Below are 23,051 nucleotides of genomic sequence, written 5' to 3' on the forward strand. Positions count from 1 at the left end.
GCGCCGGGGGCGACACACTGGGGGCCGGGCGAGGTTGACCGGCGACGACCCGGATCCGGATCCGGCGGGGCCCTGCGGCGTCAGGACCGAAGCACCTGACGGCGCCGGGGCCGAAGCTTGGCCCGAAGGCGCCGCAGAACCCGTCGGAGGAGTGAGCGACCTCATGGCCAAGAGAAAGGCCTCGATCTCCTCCGGCGTTGCGTTCTGCCCATGGACCGATGGGTATGCAGCAGGCCGCGACGCCTGCGGCTCCGGCGGAACTGCAGGGCCGGTGACGCCCGAACCCCCCCGACGCTCGCGGGGCTGTCAGATGAGCGATGTCGCCTCTTTGACTGCTTGTGCCTCTTACCTGAGGACTTTGAGCCCGAGGACCGATGACTCCTGGAATTGTGGTGACTCCAGCCCTGCAACCGGTCCCTCGACCTCCTTTTGGACCGGGACCTCGAGCAGCGGCGCGGGGCTGACTGCCGGAGCTCGAGTCGCTTGCGGGACCGCTCCTGTCTAGCTTTGGACATCAGGGTCCGGCAGTCGGAGCAGGACTGGTCATCGTGGTCGGGGCCCAGGCATCATTCAGCAACAATCGGTGCAGGGTTTGAGCCTGGGCATCCCTACTGGCACCGTCAGAGTCGATAGACCTCGAAAGACGATCAAAAAGGATCAAAAAAGTTAGTCAAAAATTGACTATGGGTACAACTTTTTCCGGATCAGCGCTTGCTGGCGCAGAAAAAAGAAGAACTGACGCCTACCAACGTGCAAGGGTACTGCTACGCATAAGTTTCCGAATCCAGTCTGACCCCTGGGGATATTCTAAGGTAAGGAATCTAATACTAACCAGTTTCTTTCAGATTTCAGTTATTACTGCCTGTGATGGTATTGCCAGATCAGTCTGGATTTGACCCTGCCCGTTCCACAGCACACAATTTGAGGACGCTTTTTGTGGTAATGCACCTTCTGGAGCCCACTCTGCCTGCAGCGGCAGTCCTGTTGGCCGCCGCAAAGGCATTCGACTATCTCCTGGCGGTGTTGCATCGAATGGGGGTGCCGTTCATATTTACTAGTTGGATCAAGATGCTGTATACGACTCCAGTGGCCCGTGTCCGCATCAATGATAGAATGTGACACATTCCCGATTGGGCACGGGACAAGACAAGGATGCCCCCTGTCACCTCTTATATTTGCAATAGTGTTGGAGCCCCTATCCTACATATTGAGGCAACGGCATGCACAAGCAGCGCTACGCTTTCATCAGCAACCATTGGTGGTGTCTATTTACACCAACTATATAGTCTTGTATGTACGCAAACCTGAGATACACTTAGAGCAACTTATACGGGAATACATTAGATTTGAATGGCACTCAGGTCTGGGCATAAATTGGAAAATGTCAATTGTGTTCGCCTTAACAGACTGTACGAAACGAGTGCAATTAGAATACCCAGTGTCATGTAGTTACGAGCCTGTCAAATACCTGGGAGTCTGGGTTCATAAAGATCCACAAACTGTTATACGCACGAACTATGGGACTGCGATAGCTCGTCTTGAAGACCAAGTCACTAGGTGGATACAGTGCTTAAAATGGTAGTCCTCCCGAAATTTTTATATTTGTTAATATACCCATTATTTTGCGTCAAATTTTTTCTACTACACTGCGTGGGATACTGATCACCTTGGTTTTGAGAAGGAAAGCCACGCATTAAGTGAGAAGTGCGGACGCTTCCTTATGAGAAAGGTGGGTTCCGAGTGCCAGACGTGCAGCTATACTATCTGTGCGCGCAAGCCCAATATGCATCGTATTGGCAGAGTGCGCCGCCATACACACCACATGTGGCGGTTGAGGCGGGTGCTGTCCACCCAATACTACTGAAAGCAATGGTGGTCAATGACACTACGGTCTTTGAGAAAGAGGAGATTGACACGGTGCAATGCACAAATCACGCTTGGAGGGAACTTGGGAAACTAGCGCGGCGGCTGCCACTATACGTGCCAGCAATGCCGCTGCTCCACCATGGAAAGATAAGTGTGGCGTGAAGCAGGGTCACTAAACATTTTGCAAACTGCAGGTAAGCGCACTATTGGGGATGTATTTCCAGATGGTGTATTCATTGGGGCTCAAGCCTTCTCAAGCGATGGGGACGGGTCTGTTATGTCCACCTTTTTATACGGTAGACTGCGAGCAGCAATTAAAGCTTTATATCCCTGTTTTCCTACTGAACCCCCTGCCCTTGCGGCGCTACAGCACGTCTACGTCACACAATCCTGGGCTAAAATTATTACACACTTATAGAATACCTAGCAGGAAGATGAAGTGAATGGGAGTTGGGCCCGGTGGGTAAATGGAACGACATATTGCTGCAAGCACTGACTGAAGATGAATGGGACACATGTTGTGAACTAACTGGGTAATTCAATGCAAATGGAAATTTGCGCCTGATTCACTATAAGTATGTTCATCAGATGTACTATACGCCAGCGCAACTTTATAAATATGGGTTGAGGGACTCTAGTAGCTGTAGGCGATGTGGGGTAGTGCTTTTAGATTTTCATCATCTAGCATGGAGCTGTTTTAAAGTAGCGGGATTCTGGGGGAAAGTAACTGAAGCATTAATAGATATGGTGGGGGAACCTTTACTTTGTAATATAACCATTTGCCTTCTGGGCAATGTGATGCACCTTAAAGCATGTAATCGCAAACTGGTTGCTTTGGCACTATTATTGGTCAAGCGCAGAGTTTCAATACACAGGGACGGTAGACCAGCACCACGATTTCCGCATTGGCTGAAAGATATTGCATACTGCCAAGACCAGCTTCTCTGTTATGGGGAAGAACTACCAAGAGCCTCTAGACCGCGTGACATTTGGGGGCCTTTTACTGCCTTTTAGCTAAATTGCCTGACTGATGACATTTCCTGCATTGACTAAATTGTCCCCTACCTGCCTTCATACCGCCGCACCTTAGCGGTTCTATTGCTGCCCAAAACCGGAACATTTTCAGTCACTTTAGGGCTGATTTAGCTACCATTCCTTGCCTGACCTCACCTCCAGCAGCCGATTGGACGCTGCCTGGGGGGCCGCCATCTTACGTGAGGAGCTTCGACAGGGACACCAGTCTAGCGCTAGGCCCCTCCCGCCCTCCTGCCCTCGGCTACTACAAAATGGAGCTCTTAACCCGGAGGCGCAGCGGACGGGCGCAGCGGGCGCGCCGGCGGCGCGCCAAAGACAAGCCCGTCTTCGCCCGTCCGCGCCCGCCCGGGCCCAGGGGCCAGGAACCCTGGCCAATTCACTACCTACTCAGCAACTGCACTTAGAGAACTGCAGCACTCTATCCCTCCGTTACAGCCAGGTGTGTCCGAGCGTATTGCGCTTCTGGACATCTCAAAATACCCACCGGGCCCATATACCCGAGCTGACCATAGTACCATCCATCCCTACTCTAAAGCGCCCCCACAGGCATCAAGCAATGATACACAACTTCGAGTGCTCTACCTCAACACTCGCTCCATGGTGAAACACCAGCTTGACCTATTCCTCCTGCTCACCACGGATAGACCTGATGCACTGCTATTGACCGAGACATGGCTCACCCCGGACTCCCATCCGGATATTCTAGCTGCCCTTCCTCCAGACTATTACATCCTTAATGTCAATCGTCCTTTGAACCGCCCCGGAGGCGGTGTAGCGGCCATTATTCATAAAAAGTTCAGATTTCTCACTTCCGTTTCGCTTACTTTACCTGGTACAGATAACATAGTCATCAGCTTGGAAACTGAAGGTGGTGCCCTCGCACATGTACTACTCTATCGCCCCCCTTTTGTCGATGCCATCCTTCCCCTTATCCTTGAGCGAACAGGTAGCTGACCTGCTTACTCATAACTCTAGAATCGCCATATTCGGCGATTTCAATTATTGGTACGACAACGACCTAGCAGGGCCTCACGCTACTGAGCTTTATGAAACACTGACCAGTCTGAATTTGACAACACATTACCCTACCTACCAATACCAAGGGCCACATTCTTGATCATGTCTGGACCCACAACCTCGCCCTGTCTCGCCCAATCATCTCCCCTTGTCTCTGGTCAGATTATCACCTGATAGAGGTCACCATCACAATCAAAGAGAGCATTAAGGCCCCTACCCTTCCTGGTGGACAATGTCGTAAATGGAACTCCTACGACTCCCAGGGGTTTCTTGACTTAGTGGCCAACACCCGCCCCATCATTAACCCAGCATCTGGTATCGACTATGGAAAACGCAATAACCACCTGGCTGCAATCAGGCAGTGACAAATTCGCCCCTCTCATCAGATTTGCTCAAACTAGGTTTGGCAATTCCCATCGCTGGTTCTCCGAGGAACTTAGCTCAAAAATTAAAGTTACGCCACCTTGAACGCAACTGGAGACAGGGTTACTCCAAGGAGGACCGCGCAGAGTTTGTGAGGGCCCGCAATGAATATAAAAACGCTATTACTAAAGCTAAGGCTTCACATATCTCTGAAAGAATCGACTCAGCCCGCAACAAATCCAAAGAAATCTTTAAAATCATGAATGATTTTTCATCGGATCACAGAGTACTTCCCTCTCAGGCTCCAACCCAAGACACCTGCAACGCGCTTAATACTTATTTTATTCAGAAAATCGCTGACATCAAGAACGCTATCTCTCCTTCCGTTTCTTCTAGTCTTTCAGACTCCGCCCCTCACAACCCTTGCACCTTCACTCAGTTCCCAGCTATCACCCCCAGTACTCTTACTGAGCTCACAACTCGTATTAAATCTGGTTCTCCCAAGGACTGTTGTCCTCCCCCGGTCCTTAGGGAAGTCTTCTCAGCTCTACCCAATAGCATTCTCCCCCTTTTGAACACTTCCCTAAGTACTGGTACGGTCCCCTCTGTGTTCAAACAGGCCATACTAGTTCCCCTCCTAAAAAAAGCCGGAGCTGGCCCCGCCAATTCTGCCAATTATAGGCCCATCTCCCTCCTACCTTACACCTCTAAACTTCTAGAGGCCCATGTGACAACTTGCCTGTCGGCATTTATAGAAAGTTCTGGCTTCTTGGAACCTAACCAAGCCGGCTTCAGACCAGCTCACTCTACTGAGACAGTTATTCTAAAAATCATTGATACTCTTCGGGAGAATGCCGACAGAGGGTCCCTACAGGCATTGGTCCTTTTGGATCTCTCGGCCGCGTTCGACGCGGTGGACCATGACATCCTTCTCCACCGTGTCGGACAGGCGGGTATCCAGGGCCCTGCACGGGATTGGATTAAGTCCTTCCTTTCTGGCAGAGTGCAAACAGTCCATCTAGGCCCCTTCACTGCAACCCAGGTACCCACCACCTGTGGAGTCCCTCAGGGATCCTCCCTCTCACCATTACTTTTTAATTTATACCTCTGACCGTTAATTCATTCACTAAGTAACTGGAACTGCACTGTCCTCAATTATGCAGATGACATGCAGATTATTTTTCCATTAGACACCCTTGATGCCGTATCTAACTTCCAGGCAGTAATGCTGCACATCCAACAATGGATGATTTCCAACCAGCTCAAATTAAATCCGGAGAAAACGGAACTCATCCTGCCTGGCACTAGCTCGGCACACTGGGGGCCACAATTTTGGCCAGACGAGCTGGGCACTGCTCCCACTCCGTCGAGTGTGGTAAAAAGTCTGGGCGTTACTATTGATAATGACCTCTCTCTTAAAACCCACGTCGGAGCCATTATCTCAGCCAGCATGTTCCAGCTACGTAAAATCCGAAACATTTCTCACCTGCTTTCCCATGAGGCCCTGGTGCAAATCGTCATTTCTCTTGTCCTCTCCCATCTCGACTTTTCCAACTCTCTTCACTGGGGCCTACCCAGGTCCCTGCTCCATCGCCTCCAGATGGTGCAGAAGCAGGCAGCAAGACTCATCTGCAAAACCCCTAAATGGCAATCTGCTAGACCCCTTCTGTCCAAGCTGCACTGGCTGCCCATTGAACAAAGGGCTGCCTTCAAAATTGGATGCCTAATCTATAAGGCTCGGCAGACCAAGTGCCCGGCCTTCCTGAAATCCCTCATTAACCCACACTGCCCGGCTCGTAACCTCCGTTCTGCCCATCTTCACCTCCTCACAATCCTGGCGATCAAGTTAAAAAAACTGGGTGGCCGGAGATTCAGCTTCCTGGCACCCAAGCTGTGGAATTCCCTCCCCCTACACATCAAAACTTCTGACACTTTGCTGAGTTTTAGAAAGAGCTTAAAGACCTGGCTCTTCTCGAACTCCCACTAGCTCTCAGTCCTACCCCAATCACAATCTCAGCGCCAGGAAACCTCCGGTGTCAGTGTGCTTTATAAATTCAGCTTAACATTAACATTAACATTAACATTGATGGTATTGTTTAATATGTACCTGTACGATCTGTGTTGCTATGTAACCAAACTGCTTTTGATGAGACTATACCAACTTACGGCTATGACACTGAACCAATTTGATGCTCTGTATTCTGTACTGTAATTATAATGGACATCTGTTTGATGCTGTTATATTATGAAAAGCTATAAATAAATAAAAAAGGATTAATGAGAAATGTACAAGCGAGAAGTTAAGAAAAAATATTGCCTGCTGTTGATAGATTACCGGAAATAGTTTTAGGAGTAGAGCACTAGCTGTTCCATTTTTCATTCAACACATGGAAAACGACCCGTGTTATGGTATTTTGTAGCATAAGTGCAGTTCAAAGACTCTCTAGCTCATTCACTGTAGTTCAGGTCATACCAATAGATTCATGCAAAGCACAAAGTACAATGTTAAGTATTTACTAGCATTCCAAGCTTGGTAATGGGGAATATTTTAGGTCTTTGAATCAGACAGGAAAAACACACCCAGTGATCAGGAAAACCATTGTTGAATGGTGATGTAGAAGGTTAAGTGCACAGGGGTCAGTTACTATCTATATCAAAATGACCTAGCAACTGCTTTCGGAGAAGCATTGAAATGCAAATAAAAAATAAAAAATACATGATCTACACATCCATCAAAGTGTGGTATGATCACTACTAGAGAGCATAATATGCGATACAGTTTGTCACTTGCAGTCATATGGCTCATTTCATTGTAAAACCAATGCAACTCGGTTTCTCTTAGAGTGGGGTACAACCTCTTCAAAGCCAACATAATAGTCATCAAATAGTTGAGGTCTGCCTTCCATTTTAAAAGTCTGAGAAACAAAATTGAAGGTTTAACAGTCAATAGGATTTTCAAGAGTATTTTTGTGGCAAGAGCGGTCAACAGAAATTATAGACACGTTCAATGGCCAAACAGAACAAAACCATAAACTGAGCAGAAAACTTCAGAGGCTCCAAAGCTGCGATTTGAGATTAACACACTGCAAGTATGGAGGTCTCAACTCCTCATTTACAACAGGGTCAACCATGATTTGATTCTAAACTAGTTATAGAAATATTTTGCTTTATTACTTTTTATACAGAAACTCTCCAGCTGAAACAGCGACTGGTCGGTGAGCTGAGTAAACCAGATGGTAAACATTTTCACAGTCCTCAGCAGTCAAAACTTCATCGCTGCTTCTAAGGAAAAAGTAAAAAAAAAAAAAAAACATTTATTGAGTTGTTAAGAATAAAGAAACAAAATTCAAATTAAAAAAATGTACAACAAATCAAACTTTACAGTCTTCATTCATTTATAAATTACACTTTAAACAGTTTTTTTAAGCAACCTTACTTCAACATCTTTCAAAAAGAGTTCAATTTAGTGGATACTGAATTTATCTGCTGATTCCTCATTTCATGAATCCTCCTGGGTACCAGACCGGATTCAGAACCTTGAAGTAGTGCTTTCACCAACACGTGACGCATTGGCTTACTCAAAACGATGGTGCGCTGGCGGTCATTCCCCATTCTATCATAGGGCAAAAGTAAATGTAAAATCCAGTATTTGTAAAGCGCACAGCTACCCGTAGGCATCCCGGCGCTGGGGGCCGTCGGAAAGATTAAGCAAACTATTGCCCAGAGTCACATGGTGCTGGGCAGACCCCTGCCTCCGGTGCCGGGGATCGAACCGTGATCCCCAGCGACCGGTGTCAGTCGCCCTGGCCGCTGCGCCACACCTCTTAACGCCACAGTTGGTGTTAAGGGTGAGGAATCTGCAGGTAGACAGATTATCCTCTAGACAGACTTATCAAAAGTGAGTAACTTTGCTCTCAAGGATATTTCTACTAGCAGATTCTACACTTGATTAACCTGTACCAAAGCCGCCCCCCTAAGAGGTAGGTTCGAGAATAGATGACCAAAAAACAGGAAATAGGACAGGACAGAAACCCCACCTAGAAAAATACCATCTTCAAAACACAAAAGCCAAACAGAAGACAATCAGGAACAGCATCAACAAAGCAACAGAAGGACAAAAAAACCAAAGGCAGAACCACCATAGTCACCAGAAACCCCAGCAGAGCACTAGTTCTAAATAACCACTGAGAATGGTAGCAAGCCCAAATGAAACCACCACTGTTTAAGGCACGTAAGGGTCCAACACTGCATGAATACCATCACAACCCCTACAAAGAGCACCAGGAACCAAGTAACAATAGTACACAGGGGTCAGATTCTACACAGAAAGGAACAAGCTAGCACGATACAAGGCAAAAAACTAACAGCATCACAAAAGACATGCACTGGGGAGGGGGGGGGGGGGGGACTGGGGGGGGGGGAATAAACACCACTACTTCCAGAAAATAAACAGAGAGAATATGATCAAGTACAGGTAAACCAGAGCAAATCCCAAGCCCCCACGCTCAATACAAGACCCCTTCTCAACAGCCAGGTACCTAGAAACCCACAAAAAGTGAGTACCAGTGGATAAGAACCACAAAACAATACACAAAGATTCACTCTGCACATGAACACTCTTCTTAGCACCCTTTTAGAGCAACCGTTGATTGATATGTAGTTTGTATTTATACATATTACGTATTTGCTATGCAAAAATACTATAAAGGTGATTTCTTCCCTTAAAATAAACATTTGTGGGGGGCATGGCTTGGCAGGCTAAGATGGCGGTCGCACCTGGAGTGTGCTCCTGGACCCCTCCGTTATCCGCCCGTAATTTGCTCATCCTAGTTGCCTTCTGGCCTTGAAATTTGGCGCCCTCACTCCGCCCACCTACCTGGCTGTGGTCCTGGCTGTTGAGACTCTGGGCACCAGCACTTTGAGATCGCTTGAAGCTCCAGTCGGCTCTCGCTTCTAAGTTGGCAGCCGCACCTTCTTCCCACTCACGACCTGTCACCAGGGATTAATCTGCCTGGGTTCTGGCAGTTATCTCTGCACCGGCCTGGGAGGTCCCTGGGCAGCGGCCGGCTTCTAGAGTGCTGTGGTGGTCTGGACGCCGCCTGCTTACGGGCAGTGATTTCGCCGCAGACTGGCTGCCGCTGGCCCCCTGCTGTGGTGGTAATCACAGGCGTGAGGCTGCCTTTTGCCCTCCGCCCGAGGCTGCAACGTTTGTGGTGGGTTCCCCGTGGCGCTGCCATCCTATCAGCCGTCACTTCAGACGGCAGGGTGCGCTGCCGCTAGTTTTGAAATAGGGCTGTGGCCTACGGGAAGGCTTTGACTCGGTCTGCCCCTTCCATGCTGCAGTGGAGGTCGGCTCCCTGCCGCAGAGCTTGGCACAACTGTAGGGCGGCGCTGCTCCTCTGGACCCCCGGTGGCGGCGCTGCTGCTCCTGCTGCTCCCAGTGACGGCGCAGCTTTTACGCCCCCCCCCCGTGGCAGTGCTGCAGACAGGCTGCCTCCTGACCCCCGCCCGTGGCTGAGCTAATTGTGACTGACATCTGGAGATACTCCTGCTGCACTCCTATCATGTCGGCCATCGAACCGGACGACAGGGGCCTAGTCCTGGGAACAAGGTGCGGCGGCACTTGAGCCTTGGAGGTTGGGCAGTGGCCTATGGGAGGGCCTTGACTCAGTCTGCTCCTTCCTTGTTGCCTGCAGAGGAGGTCGGCTGCCTGCCATTGACCTGGATACACCAGGCTGCTCCTGCGGTCCCCCTTTGATGACACAAGCTGCGGGATGCCTTCTGACCACCGCCCACATCGGAGATATTTACGGCTTGACATTTGTGGCTGGGTTTTGGTGTGCTCATACGGCCCCCGTGGGGACGAGCTACCAACAGGCTGCCCTCTAACCCCTGCTCGCATCTGCGACCTCTTTGGCGGGACATTTGTGAATCCCCTGTGGGGCTCCCATAATATAGGCCGTCACTTCGGACGGTGGGAGTCGGGTCCGAGGGTTGGGGCGTGGCGGTGCTTGGGCCTTGAAGAATTGGGCAGTGGCCGAGGGAGGGCCTTGTTCGGTCTGCGGCCCCCTCTGACGGAGATACCTACAGTTGCACTTTGGCTCCCCTGCTGCGTTGCCATGGTACCGGCTGCTGCACCGGGCGGCGGGGGCTGAGAGAGGCCCTGGATGCTGGGTGACGGCCTAGAAGAGGCGCAGGCCCGGCAATTGGATGACTTGAGGAGCAGTGAGTCCTGGCAACCGGGGGGGAAAGGGGGGGGGGGGGGGGGGGGGGGGGGGGTTCTGGGAATGCTGTGAGTGACCGTCCCCCCCGTGCACCTGGCCCGCTTGCGTGATCTGAGCACAGAAGATCTACAAGTGGTTTGGCTTGTCGCTCCTCCCGCCTCTGCTGTGGGTCCGACCTCCCGGGCCCTGGTACTTTGCCTACCGACTTGCTGAGTCTGCGTCACTACTTCGGACTGGTGAGGAGGTGCTGCCTGCCTCTCCTGCGGGGCTCCTGGAGCGGGCCCTCCAATGCCCTTGTCCCCGGTTGCCCTGTCTATCGGGTGCAGTCCTTGGGCCTGTTGTATCCTGGTTTTTCCTTGCCACTTGCGCATCAGCTATCACTGCCCTTCCTCTGAGGAGCTGCGGCGCGGATGTGCTGGCTGTTCAACAGCACGCATCGAGCGGTATTAGGCTCTGTTGGCTGGCCCCCTTTGGTTCCTCCTGATCTGTCTTTGTGCACCTGCTGGGGTCTCCAGATCCTTCCACTCGGTGGTCCTGGCTGCTGGATCTGGGCAGGTCCTCCAGTGCACTGCCCCCTGCTGCGACCATGACCCAGAGGAGAGCGGTTGCCTTCACCCATTGCGCATCTACCTGGGCATTCCTTCCACCACCCCACTGTCTTGCTTTAGCCTGTGGGAGCCTGGCGTGGTCCAGGGCCCGAGGTGCGGAGATCTTGCTCATGCATTGGGACCCCCTCGGGAGTGGCTGAGCTGATACATATTTTGACTGCATCCTTTGCTCTTGATTGGTGGCCCGCGCCGCAGAGACTGAAGGAACGGTAGGGTTCAGACTTCATTGGATGACTATCATGGGTCGTGACAGGGCGGCAAAGACCCCGGCAACTCAGACCAAAATGGACCGTTTTACCACCACAGAAGCCGGGGCAGTTCGGGGGGATGAACAGTTGACAGGGAAGCTCCAACACCTGCGGATCTGACAATTATTCTTCAGGCAATACATGCCTCGCAGTCCTCTGTGGAAGGCAAGTTTGCAGAGGTTCGAGTGGACATCACCCTTATCCGGCAAGATCTGAGGAATGAGGTGGCCAGCAGGATTAGGGAGACCGAGTCGCGCATATCCACTGTGGATGATGAGGTCCAGCAGCTTAAGGAGCAAGTCACCTGGCTTCAGTCTCACACACGAGAACTGCATCGGAGGGCGGAAGAAGGGGAAAATAGGTCCAGTCGCAACAACTTCCGCCTGTTGGGGTTCCCGGAGGGGGTGGAGCAGGGTCGCCTAGCAGACTTCTTGGAAGGTTGGCTTCGCGCGTGGGTCACCGAGAGCTCCCTTTCCCCATGGTGAGCGAGCACACTGCTCCCTTGCACTTAGGCCGCCTCCAGGGGCAGCCCTCAGGCCCATCATCATGCAAATTCTTAATTTCAAAGACCGCAATTCCATCTTGACCGAGGCCCGCAAGCAGCAGTGTCTTCATTATGAACATCATTCCGTCATGGGCTTCCCTGACTATACTCGGGTGGTCCAGGGTCAAAGTCGCTCGTTTGGGGAAGCTGTGTGTCCTCAATATACAGTACAGGCTCCTTTTTATGGCAAGCCTAAGAGTGGTGTTCTTCAACAGGACCCTAGTCTTCGATACCCCTGAGGAGGCTTGAACTTGGGCCACGGAGGAACGTCCCCTGCAGGCCGAAGACCGACACCCATCATCTGGCGGAATGCTTGGTGGGTCTGGCATCCGGGGGGATCCTGGCCCCTAGCCTCAATGCAACTGCTCACGGCGACGACATGGCCTGCGGCGGGCCCGATCAGGTTCCTCTCAGCAGCCGACTGCGCTTTCTGGAGAACCTTCGGGGGTGCAGCGGTCTGGTTCATTGGGCCGCTTGGATCCTGGGAACACCTCACCCCGGCCTTCACCCCTGGACCTCCCCGATACGGACCTGACGCACAGCCCGATGCTCATCAGGGACCCCGCATGAGCCTGTCTCTGCCTGCCGGGCTTGGCTCCACCGCCGGAGAAGGTGACTCGTCTCATCATTGCTCCAACTCAAGACAGACTTAACTATGCACATCCTGCAAAGAGGAGGGGTCCTCCACGTTTTCCAGTCCTGAGCGTGTTAGTTTGGTTTTTGCTAGTTTCCACTGTTAGGGCGACAGATGCTTCCGTTCCTGAAGTATAGGGTGGGGGCTGGGTTCGGGCGGGGGTACCGTTGTCCCAAGTTTTGTTTGTTTTTTGTTCTTATGCCAGCACTATTGCCTCATTCACTGACATCCACACAGCGACCGACAGTCATTCTATGTCTTGCACCCCACGTGCTTGAACCACTATGCTCTCTGCGCGTGCTGGGTGGCCGGCCATCACACCAGCCTCTCCATGTCAAACAATCTAATTCACCACACTTCATATTATGTCATGGAATGTTAACGGCCTCCAAGATAAGGTTAAGCGTACTGCAGTCCTGCGGTATGCCCAGCGACACAATGTGGACATATTTCTGCTACAGGAGACCCACCTGGTAGGCAACAGATGCCCCTTTCTGGCACGCTATGGACATAGTGGGGTCTGGCACTCAGGGTTTACCCGGGGATCTCGCAGGGTGGCAGTTCTGCTGCGCCGCGCACATTCGTTTGATGAGCGAAAAGTAATACATAACCCCGGAGGCTGCTTTGTTAGGCTGGAGGGGAACATTGGGACCCAACCCTTGAACCTGATAGCCGTGTACTCTCCCCCTTCTCTCCTGGTATCCACGCTCCGGCACCTTGCTCCACTAATAGCCGTCCTGCCCCTCGGGGACCACTGTAGTTGGGGGGAGGGGGGGGGGGGGGGGGGGGACTTTAATGCGGTTATGAACCCGGACCTTGATTCTGCTACAGTCCCTTCCGTCTCACGGGTTTCCCACTCCACACTCCTTTCGAACTGGGCCGCGACTCTGGGCCTGGGAGACGCCTGGCGACTCTGGCATCCGGCTACTCGTATGTTCACGCACACATCGGTCGCCCACCACACACAGGCCAGGTTAGATTATCTGTTTCTTCCAGCCCTGGACTGACGGTTGATCCAGGAAATCACTATCCTTCCTAGAGGCATATCGGATCAATTCCCCAGTTTCAATGTGCCTGGGTAGTCTCCTGGCTTCTTCACGCCCAGTCCGGCGGCTTAACTCCTGGTTTCTCCAGGATAAAGACTTCCGGAAGCACGTGGGGCTCGAACTGCGTCACTACTTCGCCGATAACCAAGGCTCCCCTGGTACCTTGTGGGAAGCCGCCAAGGCAACTATACGCGGGTTTGCCAAAGACCAACTTAAAATTCAACGTGCGGAACAGGAGGCCCAGCTCATCCTCCTGGAAGCCCAAGCTCAGCATCGGAGGCTCGCATTTCCAAGTGATAAGCTCAGACAGGCCTCCATGGAGTCCGCAAAGCTGTTCTGGAGGTCCTTCTGTGGCGCGAGTGTATGGGTGGGGAGATGAAAATATGAAGCTCCTCCACCACTTAGCCACTTATCCATCAGGCCCCCACGGAGTTGGCTCAATGTTTTGCTTCATACTATGCTTCTTTGTACTCTGTCCAACCTCCAGACCTCGCTCTCTCGGAGCTCCGTCGGAGTGAAAGATTGCCCCTCACCGACGCTGAAGCAGAAAACCTTGATCTCTCGATTACTCCGGAAGAAATCAATGATGCTATCTCCCGCATGGCGGCGGGTAAGACGCCGGGACCAGACAGCCTCCCCCACAGGAGTTCTACGCATCTTACTGGGACATGTTGATCGCCCATCTCCTGGCACTGTACCATAAGGCGGCAGACCGCCGTTCCTTCCGTCCTGAAACTGATCTGGCCACCATTGTGGTGATTCCTAAGTCTCAGCCCCCTTCTGTCCACTGATCTCATTACCGCCCTATCTCCCTTATCAATTCGGAGCTCAAAATCTTTGCTTCGATCTTGGCACAGTGCATACGCCCCCGCCTGAGCACATTGGTCCACATGGACCAATGCTGCTTTATGCCCGACCGGGGTACGAGGCACTGCCTTAGACTGCTCTACCTTGCTCTGGCACACCGACAACAACTGACTCCCTATCTCTCGTTGCTACTCATGGATTTCTAGAAAGCATTTGATTCCGTGGACTGGTGGTATCTGGAAGCGGAGATGGGGTTTGGGGCCCCCTTTCGCAATCTGGTCAAGTCCCTTTACTGAAAGCCGCGGGCCCAGGTGATGGTTAATGGAGCCCTTTCGTGCCTCTTCCCCATTGGGAGAGGCACGAGGCAAGGTTACCTCATCTCGCCACTTCTTTTTGCGTTCGCAATGGAGCCCTTTACTTCTCTCATCCGCGTGGACCAGCTCCTCACAGGGTGGCAATGGCCTGGTCTGGGGAAAGATAAGATGGCCTTCTATGCTAACAGCGTCCTGATCTTTCTGTCGGTCCCAGCTTGCTCAGGGCCCAGATGTCTCCGAGCACTCCACCTCTTCGATCGGGTCACTGGTCTCAGATTGAATGCAGCCAAGTCGGTTCTGGTCCCTCTTCATCTGTCGAGAGAGTGTTTCGATTGGCAGTCCTCGCTCCCTCTCCAGCGGCAGTCATTCTAGTACTTGGGGTTCTGGGTGACGCTCCTCCCTGCGCTCACAAGGTCTCTCAAAGTCAGCCCTCTGGTGAAGCAGGTTTGCGCTGACTTCCTTTGATAGCATATGTTGCCACTGAATCTCATGGGCAGGATCGCTATTTTCAAGATGATGGTCCTGCCCAGATTCCTCTATATGCTCCAAAAGATGCCCCTCGTCTACTCACGGTACTGGTTCAGTGAGATGGATGGCTTGGCCACTAAATTCCTGTGGGGGGGTCGAAGGCAGAGATTGTCCCTTAATCAATGCAGGATTCCGCCCTTTGATGGGGGGTTAGGAATGATGAACCTTCATCTCTATTATCTGGAGACTAGGCTTTTTACCGTACATGACTGGTTCAATGGTGGTTGGGCGGATCCGGCTTACCGCCTGGAACTGCATGCGCTGGGTTGCTCTGGTATTCAAGGGATGCTCTACGGCAATGCCATCCCCCACACTCGGCCGGAAGTTACTCGTGGGGTGTTTTTGGCACGGCGAGCCACCCTGCATCACACCCGCTGGTCGGGTAGATTAACTCAATAGACCCCCTTGTGGTGCGGAACACAGCTCAAAGACGTCGCCACTTTCTCTGGGTTTAGAGCCTGGGACCTTATTGGAATTTCCCAGCTGGGAGATTTCTGGCGCGGGAGCCACATTCGCGAATTCTCAGCATTACAGACCCAGTTCTCCCTCCATGCCTCTCAGTTCTACTGCTATCTTCAGTAGTGCCATGCACTTGATACACACATTTCAGAGGGAACCTTCTTGCCCGAATATAGCCCACCTGAAGCACAGGTTATGACCAGTGATTTGGGGAAGGGGGGGTGGGGGTGGGGGTGGGGGTGGGGGCAATTTCCTGCATTTATCGTTCCCTCACAAATAACACCCCCAACTTCCTTTCCTCTCTCCGGGATAAATGGGAGGGTTGGATTGGTCCTTTAGATGATGCTGCTTGGAGGGATGCGCTGATGGCCCCTAAAATAGTTACAGCTTCTACGCGGCTCCGATTGGTTCAAGTATACTATTTGCACGCGGCCTACCTTACGCCGTCGCGCCTTTATCGCTCTGGGCTCCGACTTGATGCTTTCTGTCTCCGCTGTCGCTGGCTCAAGCAGATTTATCACATCGTATGGCTCTGTCCCAACGTTGCGCATTACTGGGAGCTAGTGACCGCTGATCTTACTGAGGTCCTGTGCTGGAAGGTCCCGATGAACATACTCTTGGGAGTTACAGATGGTCTGGACGGGAACAGGACAGAGAAGCTTTGTCTCACCACAGCTCCGATGGTAGCTAAACGATATATTGCAGCCCTTTGGCTGGATCCGTTGGCCCCTTCCATGACACGTTGGCGCAGAGGGGTAGATTGGTGTGCAGTGGAGGAACGCCCCATGAATGTTGCCCGTGGCTGCCCTAAAAAGTTTCAAAGGGTGTGGGGTAAATGGGTCGTGATGATGGAAGACTGAACTTCTTGAAGCGTCCTTATAGACATGCTCGTGGACATTGTCACTTGTTATTCCTAATCGGACTTGTGTGTGGGGGGCTTACTCCCCCCGCTTTATTTGTCAATCTTGTGTACTGCTCGCTGTGCAAAAGTTGGCTGTGTTCTCATTGCTGTGTATGTACTTATTTAAAATAAAACTTTATCCCAAAAAAAATAAGCAGTTTTGTCGTTCTGTTCTCTCTCTAATGTGTAGAGAAAAATATATTTTCTCACTCATTTACCAATTTGTTCAAACTGTTTACTGAAAGACCCAACAGATTTGGGATACACAGCTTTTGTGGTCAATCTAAGAAGGGCCATCAAGACCACCCTTTATCTTCTTCAACTTATGTCCAGGTCCTTTGGCGTGTCGCAGTTTAACCCATTAGTTTGTAATGCTTACACATATTAGGGACTACCCAGAGTGCTGAAGTTAGTTTCTTTTAATCAGCACCTTTTGATGTGGATCTGTGGTGCTCCCCTCAGAATTCTATATTTGCTGAGGCAGTCATTGGTCTTTAGTTGCCTGGCTTTAAACTAGCTTTCGTATCTATTTCCTTTTTGCACATGTCTGGTCTTACTTTTCTGGATGTCTTAAAAGGATCTGCGATTCTTGGGCACTGTAGTCCGACCATGTCCTGCACCAGGTGAATTCCTTGGGTGATTCCGAGGAGATGGGTATGTGGTCAAGACCTGTTTCTGATGATTGATACACCTCTATCCCCTGGATAGAGGCATCGGTCTACTCCCACCCAACTGTTCCCTTTCCAGCCTGAAGTCCTTTGACTCTGCTCCTGCCCAGTGGGTAGAGGCACGTTGCATGTTTCAGTGCTGCTGCATGATCTTCCTGCCTTCTAAACACCTGGTGCTTACCCCTCTTACATGTTGATCAATGTTCGCCCTCCTTCGGCCTTCCTCTGGTCTGCCCCCAATCCCCAAGATGCCTTTGGGTCTTTCATCCTCTTCGTTGCCTATGGCCCTTATCCCTGCTGGCCTCAATAGTCTTGACTGCGCAGGTTTTATTGCCTTAGACCTTTTGATTCTGTTTTGACTCTGCATTGATTCAAAGGATGATGTTATCCTCCTATCCACTTCCTATTTCCTCTGTTCGTTGGCAGTGGGGGACTGTTCTTTGAAGGTTTGTGTGGATGTTGTTCCCTAATAGAAGTCAATCTCTGGGTTTCAGGACCCAGAGTGGTACTGTTGGAGAGGCTGTTTCTGATGCTTCCTCCGATTCCATAAATGATTTACACTTGGATTGACATTCTGACAGTGGTTTGGTCTTTAAATAAGGGTTAGACATTTATTGGTCTTAAATCCTTCCTTTGAAAAATCTCTTTCCATTCTGATTAGTGGAAGGCCCCTTTAGTCTTAGAATTGCCCCCTGCCTCTGGCCGTTTTGGGGACTAAATTATTGATCAAGAATTTACAGCATTGTTCCTCCTCTTCAGAACCCATGCAACCCTTCTTTAAGGCGCTCAAGAACCCTTCTTGTGTTGTATGTACTAGGTCTAGACTACAGATGTTAAGTTTCGAATAACTCACATGGGTCAACCAACTGAGAACAGTGCAAATCCCATACTCCAGCTACTTTTTTAAACACGGTGTAGAAAGACATCACTTCTGGCGTGGGATGTCCTACTGCAAAGCCCACTTTCAAAAGTGCCAGCCCACTATGCCCAGTCTGCTAGTGTCATCATCACCTAAAGCACTTTAGCTCAGAGGGTCAGAGTCAGATCTGAAAATGTCATGAATCCTTTGTCTGTAATCTTCCTTATCTTGTAACCACTGCCCCTCTCTTTCCGACCTTTGCTTCTGTGTGAATTCGGGGACTGACACCGAGACAGAAGTTGGTGACGGCTGTGGAGGCGATTGTGGTGGTTTAGGAGGAGCAGGCACCACAGCATAGTGAAGTCCTTGGTCGAAAGGTGGGCGAGCCAGTGTCAGTCCTGGTGAGATGCAGCCTAGTGGCATGAACATTGGAAGTCCATACGACAACATGGGTCCAAGACACACAGAGAGGGGTGGAGACTCTGGCGACAAGGGAAACTTCGCATTGAGAAATATCACCGGATCTGGCTGAGAACTCCATTAAGGCTGGGGCTGGTAACTCAGTGGGTTGGGTAGATCGGTGGGGAGCTCTGGTCTAAAGTGAAGCCAGTCCGAGCCAAATCAGCCAGCTCCTCTGTAAAGGTTCCAGTTCAGATAAGACAGATCTTGCTGGAAATTGAGATAGACGGGGGAATTTACCTTTGAAGTGTTTGTGTTTTCTTCTCTTACCACTAGAAAAATGCATGGAGTGTGATCTAGAGAGGCCTGGAACGAAGCTCCTAGTGCCTGGACGTGAAGAGCTTTTGCCTCCAGCTCTTTGATGGTCTTCGTATGCACTCTGAAAGGATTACCATGACTGGGAGTCAAGTTCTGTACCAAGACATCAAATGTAGATTGAGTGTGGGTTAGTGATAGATATTTGCTTTTCTCTGTCCCTACAGGGTTTAAATCCTTAACTCTAGGAGCTACTGCAGAAAATGATTTCTTGTGAGGAAAACAACTCTATAAAGCAAGATCCAGATCTACAATGAAGACACAGAAGAAATAGAACTGACGTCACTGCCCGGATGGGGGCCATATAGCCTTGGTGACCTGATAACTTACGGTGTAGATACAAAGCCAATGCTCCCTAACTGCGATGTTGAAGCTTGTAAGTTTTCAGGTCAAATCTGCTGTCTAGAATTATACAGGTGAGGAATCCACCTAAAATTGTCAATATGGAATTTAAATGGTTATAATTCTGACATTTGTGCCCCTTACAAGAGGCTCAGTCCACAAATAGAATACAGTTTTATCAAGAAAAATGTGTAAACATTAGATACCAGGCCTTTTGGTGTGAGCCTTCATTTCTGGTGTTTTTCATCACAGGAAAAGGAATAACCAATTAAAAAAAAAAAAAAATGTTTTTACTCTTTGGGTTTATATTTTCAGGGGGCATTGAGCAATAAAACCAGTTTGGATTCCCCCCAAAGCCACGCCACAGTGGCTTTCTCTATGTCATTATTTTTCAGATAGTACAATGGCTGGTGAGGTTGCCATGGGTGCTGGCTGTACTTGCCCCCAAATGCTGCACACATCAGCCATGGAATTTCCATTATCAAAAACATTCCATTGTGTCCAATGTATTTCCCTACTCAAAGCCACACACAGAATACCTAAAGGACACAGGTGTTAAGCACACCTTAGTATATATTTCTGTGTGCAGAAGGTTGAAGGAAATGACCATACTCAGGAAAAAAAATAAAAGAGTATTGAAAATCTCAATGTCATCCTCGGCGCCTTCTCCCAGGCAGACAATCAAGGCACACGTGGTATGGGGACCCAGAGATAGAAACCTTATGATGTGCAGATGTTAAAAGCATATTGCTGTATGTTTCCATATAGTCCAGGAGTGAGTTCTGTGAACATATGACAGGTACCCTATACTGGGATTTAAGATGTAATTGTATTTCAAATTTCCAAAATGCACTAAATCCAGTTTATTGTCAGTGAGCACCCTAACCCCATAAAGAAACCTGTACATGTCTAGTACCCCGAACACTGGAGAGATTCAGCGGAACAAAGTTGGGAGTAAAGCATACAGTGCCGCGCTAAAGCATTACAACAGATACAGGTTTTGGAAACAACATTGCTAAAAATCTGACAAATGTCATGTTCAAAGTGTTCAACTGGCGAGTCAATTATAGCAAGGGAAGTATGGTTGAGATATAGGTTCCTAGGTTAACAAAGAATTAGAAAATACAATGTTGTGTTATTTCAAAAATGTAATCATCACAAGTTGGTGATATGTGCTAAAATTGCATAATTCATTGTGCAGACTACATTCGCTAGAAAACCCAGATATATTTAATGTTGGATACCAAACATTTCCTTAGTTAGCGCTAAAGAATTTATGTATGTCCATTAGAGAAGTAAAACTAAATATTGAGCACATCTGTTAAAACAAATATATACACACATTTTTCATATCTTCAGGATGCCGCTCGAAGTCGACTCTTGCCAAGCCCGGGATTTCGGATTGATTGAACCATACGGTTTGCTTCAGTGGAACTGTCTGCGACAGCGGGAGCCGGCGTGCTCCATTCCGGGTTTTCCTGACCCCGTGCACATTCAGAGGACTACTCCAGCGGGAGCGGGACTGCGAGGCCCACAGGTGATTGCGCCAGGCCACCGCGCACACCTGCTGCCTTTTCCCGCCCACTCCTCCTCCTACTTAACCCCGCCCATTTGCGCGAACGCGGGACGTGCGCGGGGGAAGACCGGGCAAAGAGCGGGCCGTTTGAGGCCGTTCGAGAACGGAAGAGACCGGACCGGGCCTCCCCCGTAAATCTTGATTGTCCCTCTCTGCCTCTCCACCTAATTCCATCATCTGGCCCCTTATCGCATCCCTAAGACCTATCATAAACCATGAGTAAAATGGAGACTAGGAGCAAAGTTAATTTGGCTGTCACTGGACCCACGACGCCCGCTGCTGCCCAAGGTAAAATTGACAATTATTTTTTAAAGGCGGGATCTCTGTTGATTGAGGACATCACTGTCTTAGAAAGACGCATTTCCCAAGAAATAGAGTGGGTCAGGAGATCGTCTATGGCTATTCTAGCGATGGCAAAAACCCCTGAGGAAAGACTCAATATAGACAGCTCGCAGCTTGGAGCTTGTGGAGGGGACCAGCCACCTATCAGTATAGATCTTTCAGAGGGAACCCTAAGTGACCTCAAAGATATGAGTCTACTCCCACTGACACAAATTACACAACCTTCAATGACTATAAATATGGGAGAAGAAACGGAACTAACCATACAAAGCTCTAATCCACCGAGGGAAGAATCTGCAACAAACACCCCAGATACAACAGAGTTGCCAAACACAGTGAGGGGTGCAAGGGAGGGTGCAATACAAAAAATGAAAATGGGGAAACAGAGCCACAGGGAAAGGAAGGCGAAAAAATCAAAGGCAGGTGTAACGCACAATAAATCTAGCATCGACAATACCACACAAGATAGTTCTCCACCAGCGACAACAAAGGGCCCTCTCTCGGATTCAGTTAGCAACATTACTACCGAACCGCCACCTCCCGTAATAGAATATAACATCGAGTCAGCCGAAGAAGACATCACACTAGCAGACATAGGAAACCTGCTCAAGTCAATCTTAAGTCCCCTAGAAGCTCGCCTGATCAAAATAGAAGCGAGACTCACTAAAATTGAGAAAACTGCCTTACAGCTTATGGATAGCTGGAAATCTGGGGTTGCTTGTGCCATAGCCTCCAGCACAGTTCCGAAACATAAAAAGAACCCTGAGCCTCAAAATCCTGTTAAAAACAATGAGGCCGCAACATCATCAACTGTCACCAAAAACCCAAAACCAGCCAATGCCCAATTACCCAACTCAAAGGCCAAACTACCTCAATCAGCTACCCCAGTGGGTGATTCCCACAAGCAACCCCTCAGCGCACAGCAAACACCTGCAGTCACCGATACTACCCATTCCCAGTTACATCACACAAGTGCACTGAAACCTTCATCAACCACTAACCAAAAATCCCAGGATTCCAATAAGACTTTGTCAAAACCACAAAAAACAGTAACTGTAAATCTCCCACCAGAGGTAGCTGCATATACCGTTATCTTAGCTGGGGCACCTGAATTAAAACCGGCTGCAAGCGAGACAGGGGCCTCATTAAAAAATAAAGTAATTAATTGGTTATCCACATACAGACCACTTCCCAGAGGTATGACCAGCGATATTCGCATGGTAAGAAGAGTCTCGTGGGTAGGAAAGACACCTAAAACAATTAGTGACGACTGTATACTGGTCAGCTTTAAAGAACCAGGAACAGTCTCCTATATTTGTGGTTCCTTTCCAGAAGATGAGGGAAATAACATCCACCCACTCCCCCTTTCGTTCTTCTATCCGACTAATACTCACATACCCAACGACCAGAGATGGGGACACCACCATGAATCACTGGGAAATTTGGGGGGAAACCAGGGAGGGAGGAGAATCCCCTATAACCAAATGCGAATAGCATCTGCCTACCCGCCAACTTATGATGACCCCCAAGGTTGGGAGACTGTAAAGAGAAGAGGAATGGGAAGGGGTGGTTTCGAAAGAGAAGTACCCTGGCCCCCTAGATACTACCAGCCACCGTTTCTACCGACCTTCAATCAATATGACTGCCTTGAAATGGTGGATTGACAGCTGGCATATGAAGAAAGGGCATCCATGCAAACACTAGGGCACGATACATCTAACTATTGACGATGACGGTCAAAACCCCCCCAACTCCATCCATGGGGAGGAGCACTCTGCTACTAGTAATTCGGGAATTTTACAACAGAGAGTAGAAAGGGGAACAAACCTAGAGGGTACATGCAGGGGACAAGGGCCAATACGGAGAACATCTCGAACAGTCCACGCAAACCAAATG

At 50.0% G+C, this 23,051-nt stretch overlaps 1 protein-coding gene and 1 pseudogene across 2 annotated transcripts in view; one reads left to right on the plus strand and one right to left on the minus strand.

Moving 5' to 3' along the window:
• The window catches only part of STAG2 (STAG2 cohesin complex component), a 1,316,830-nt gene that overhangs the window by 761,469 nt on the left and 532,310 nt on the right, over nt 1-23,051 (minus strand). For both annotated transcript variants that reach the window (XM_086918500.1, XM_086918501.1), the window contains one exon: nt 7,456-7,563. In XM_086918500.1, the coding sequence (XP_086774626.1) occupies nt 7,456-7,563 (108 nt within the window). The remainder of the gene's footprint in view (nt 1-7,455; nt 7,564-23,051) is intronic.
• Nucleotides 3,815-5,507, plus strand: LOC147718561 (uncharacterized; annotated as a pseudogene).

This window comes from Lissotriton vulgaris, chromosome 4_1, assembly GCF_964263255.1.
Source record: "Lissotriton vulgaris chromosome 4_1, aLisVul1.2, whole genome shotgun sequence".
NCBI lineage: Eukaryota > Metazoa > Chordata > Amphibia > Caudata > Salamandridae > Lissotriton > Lissotriton vulgaris.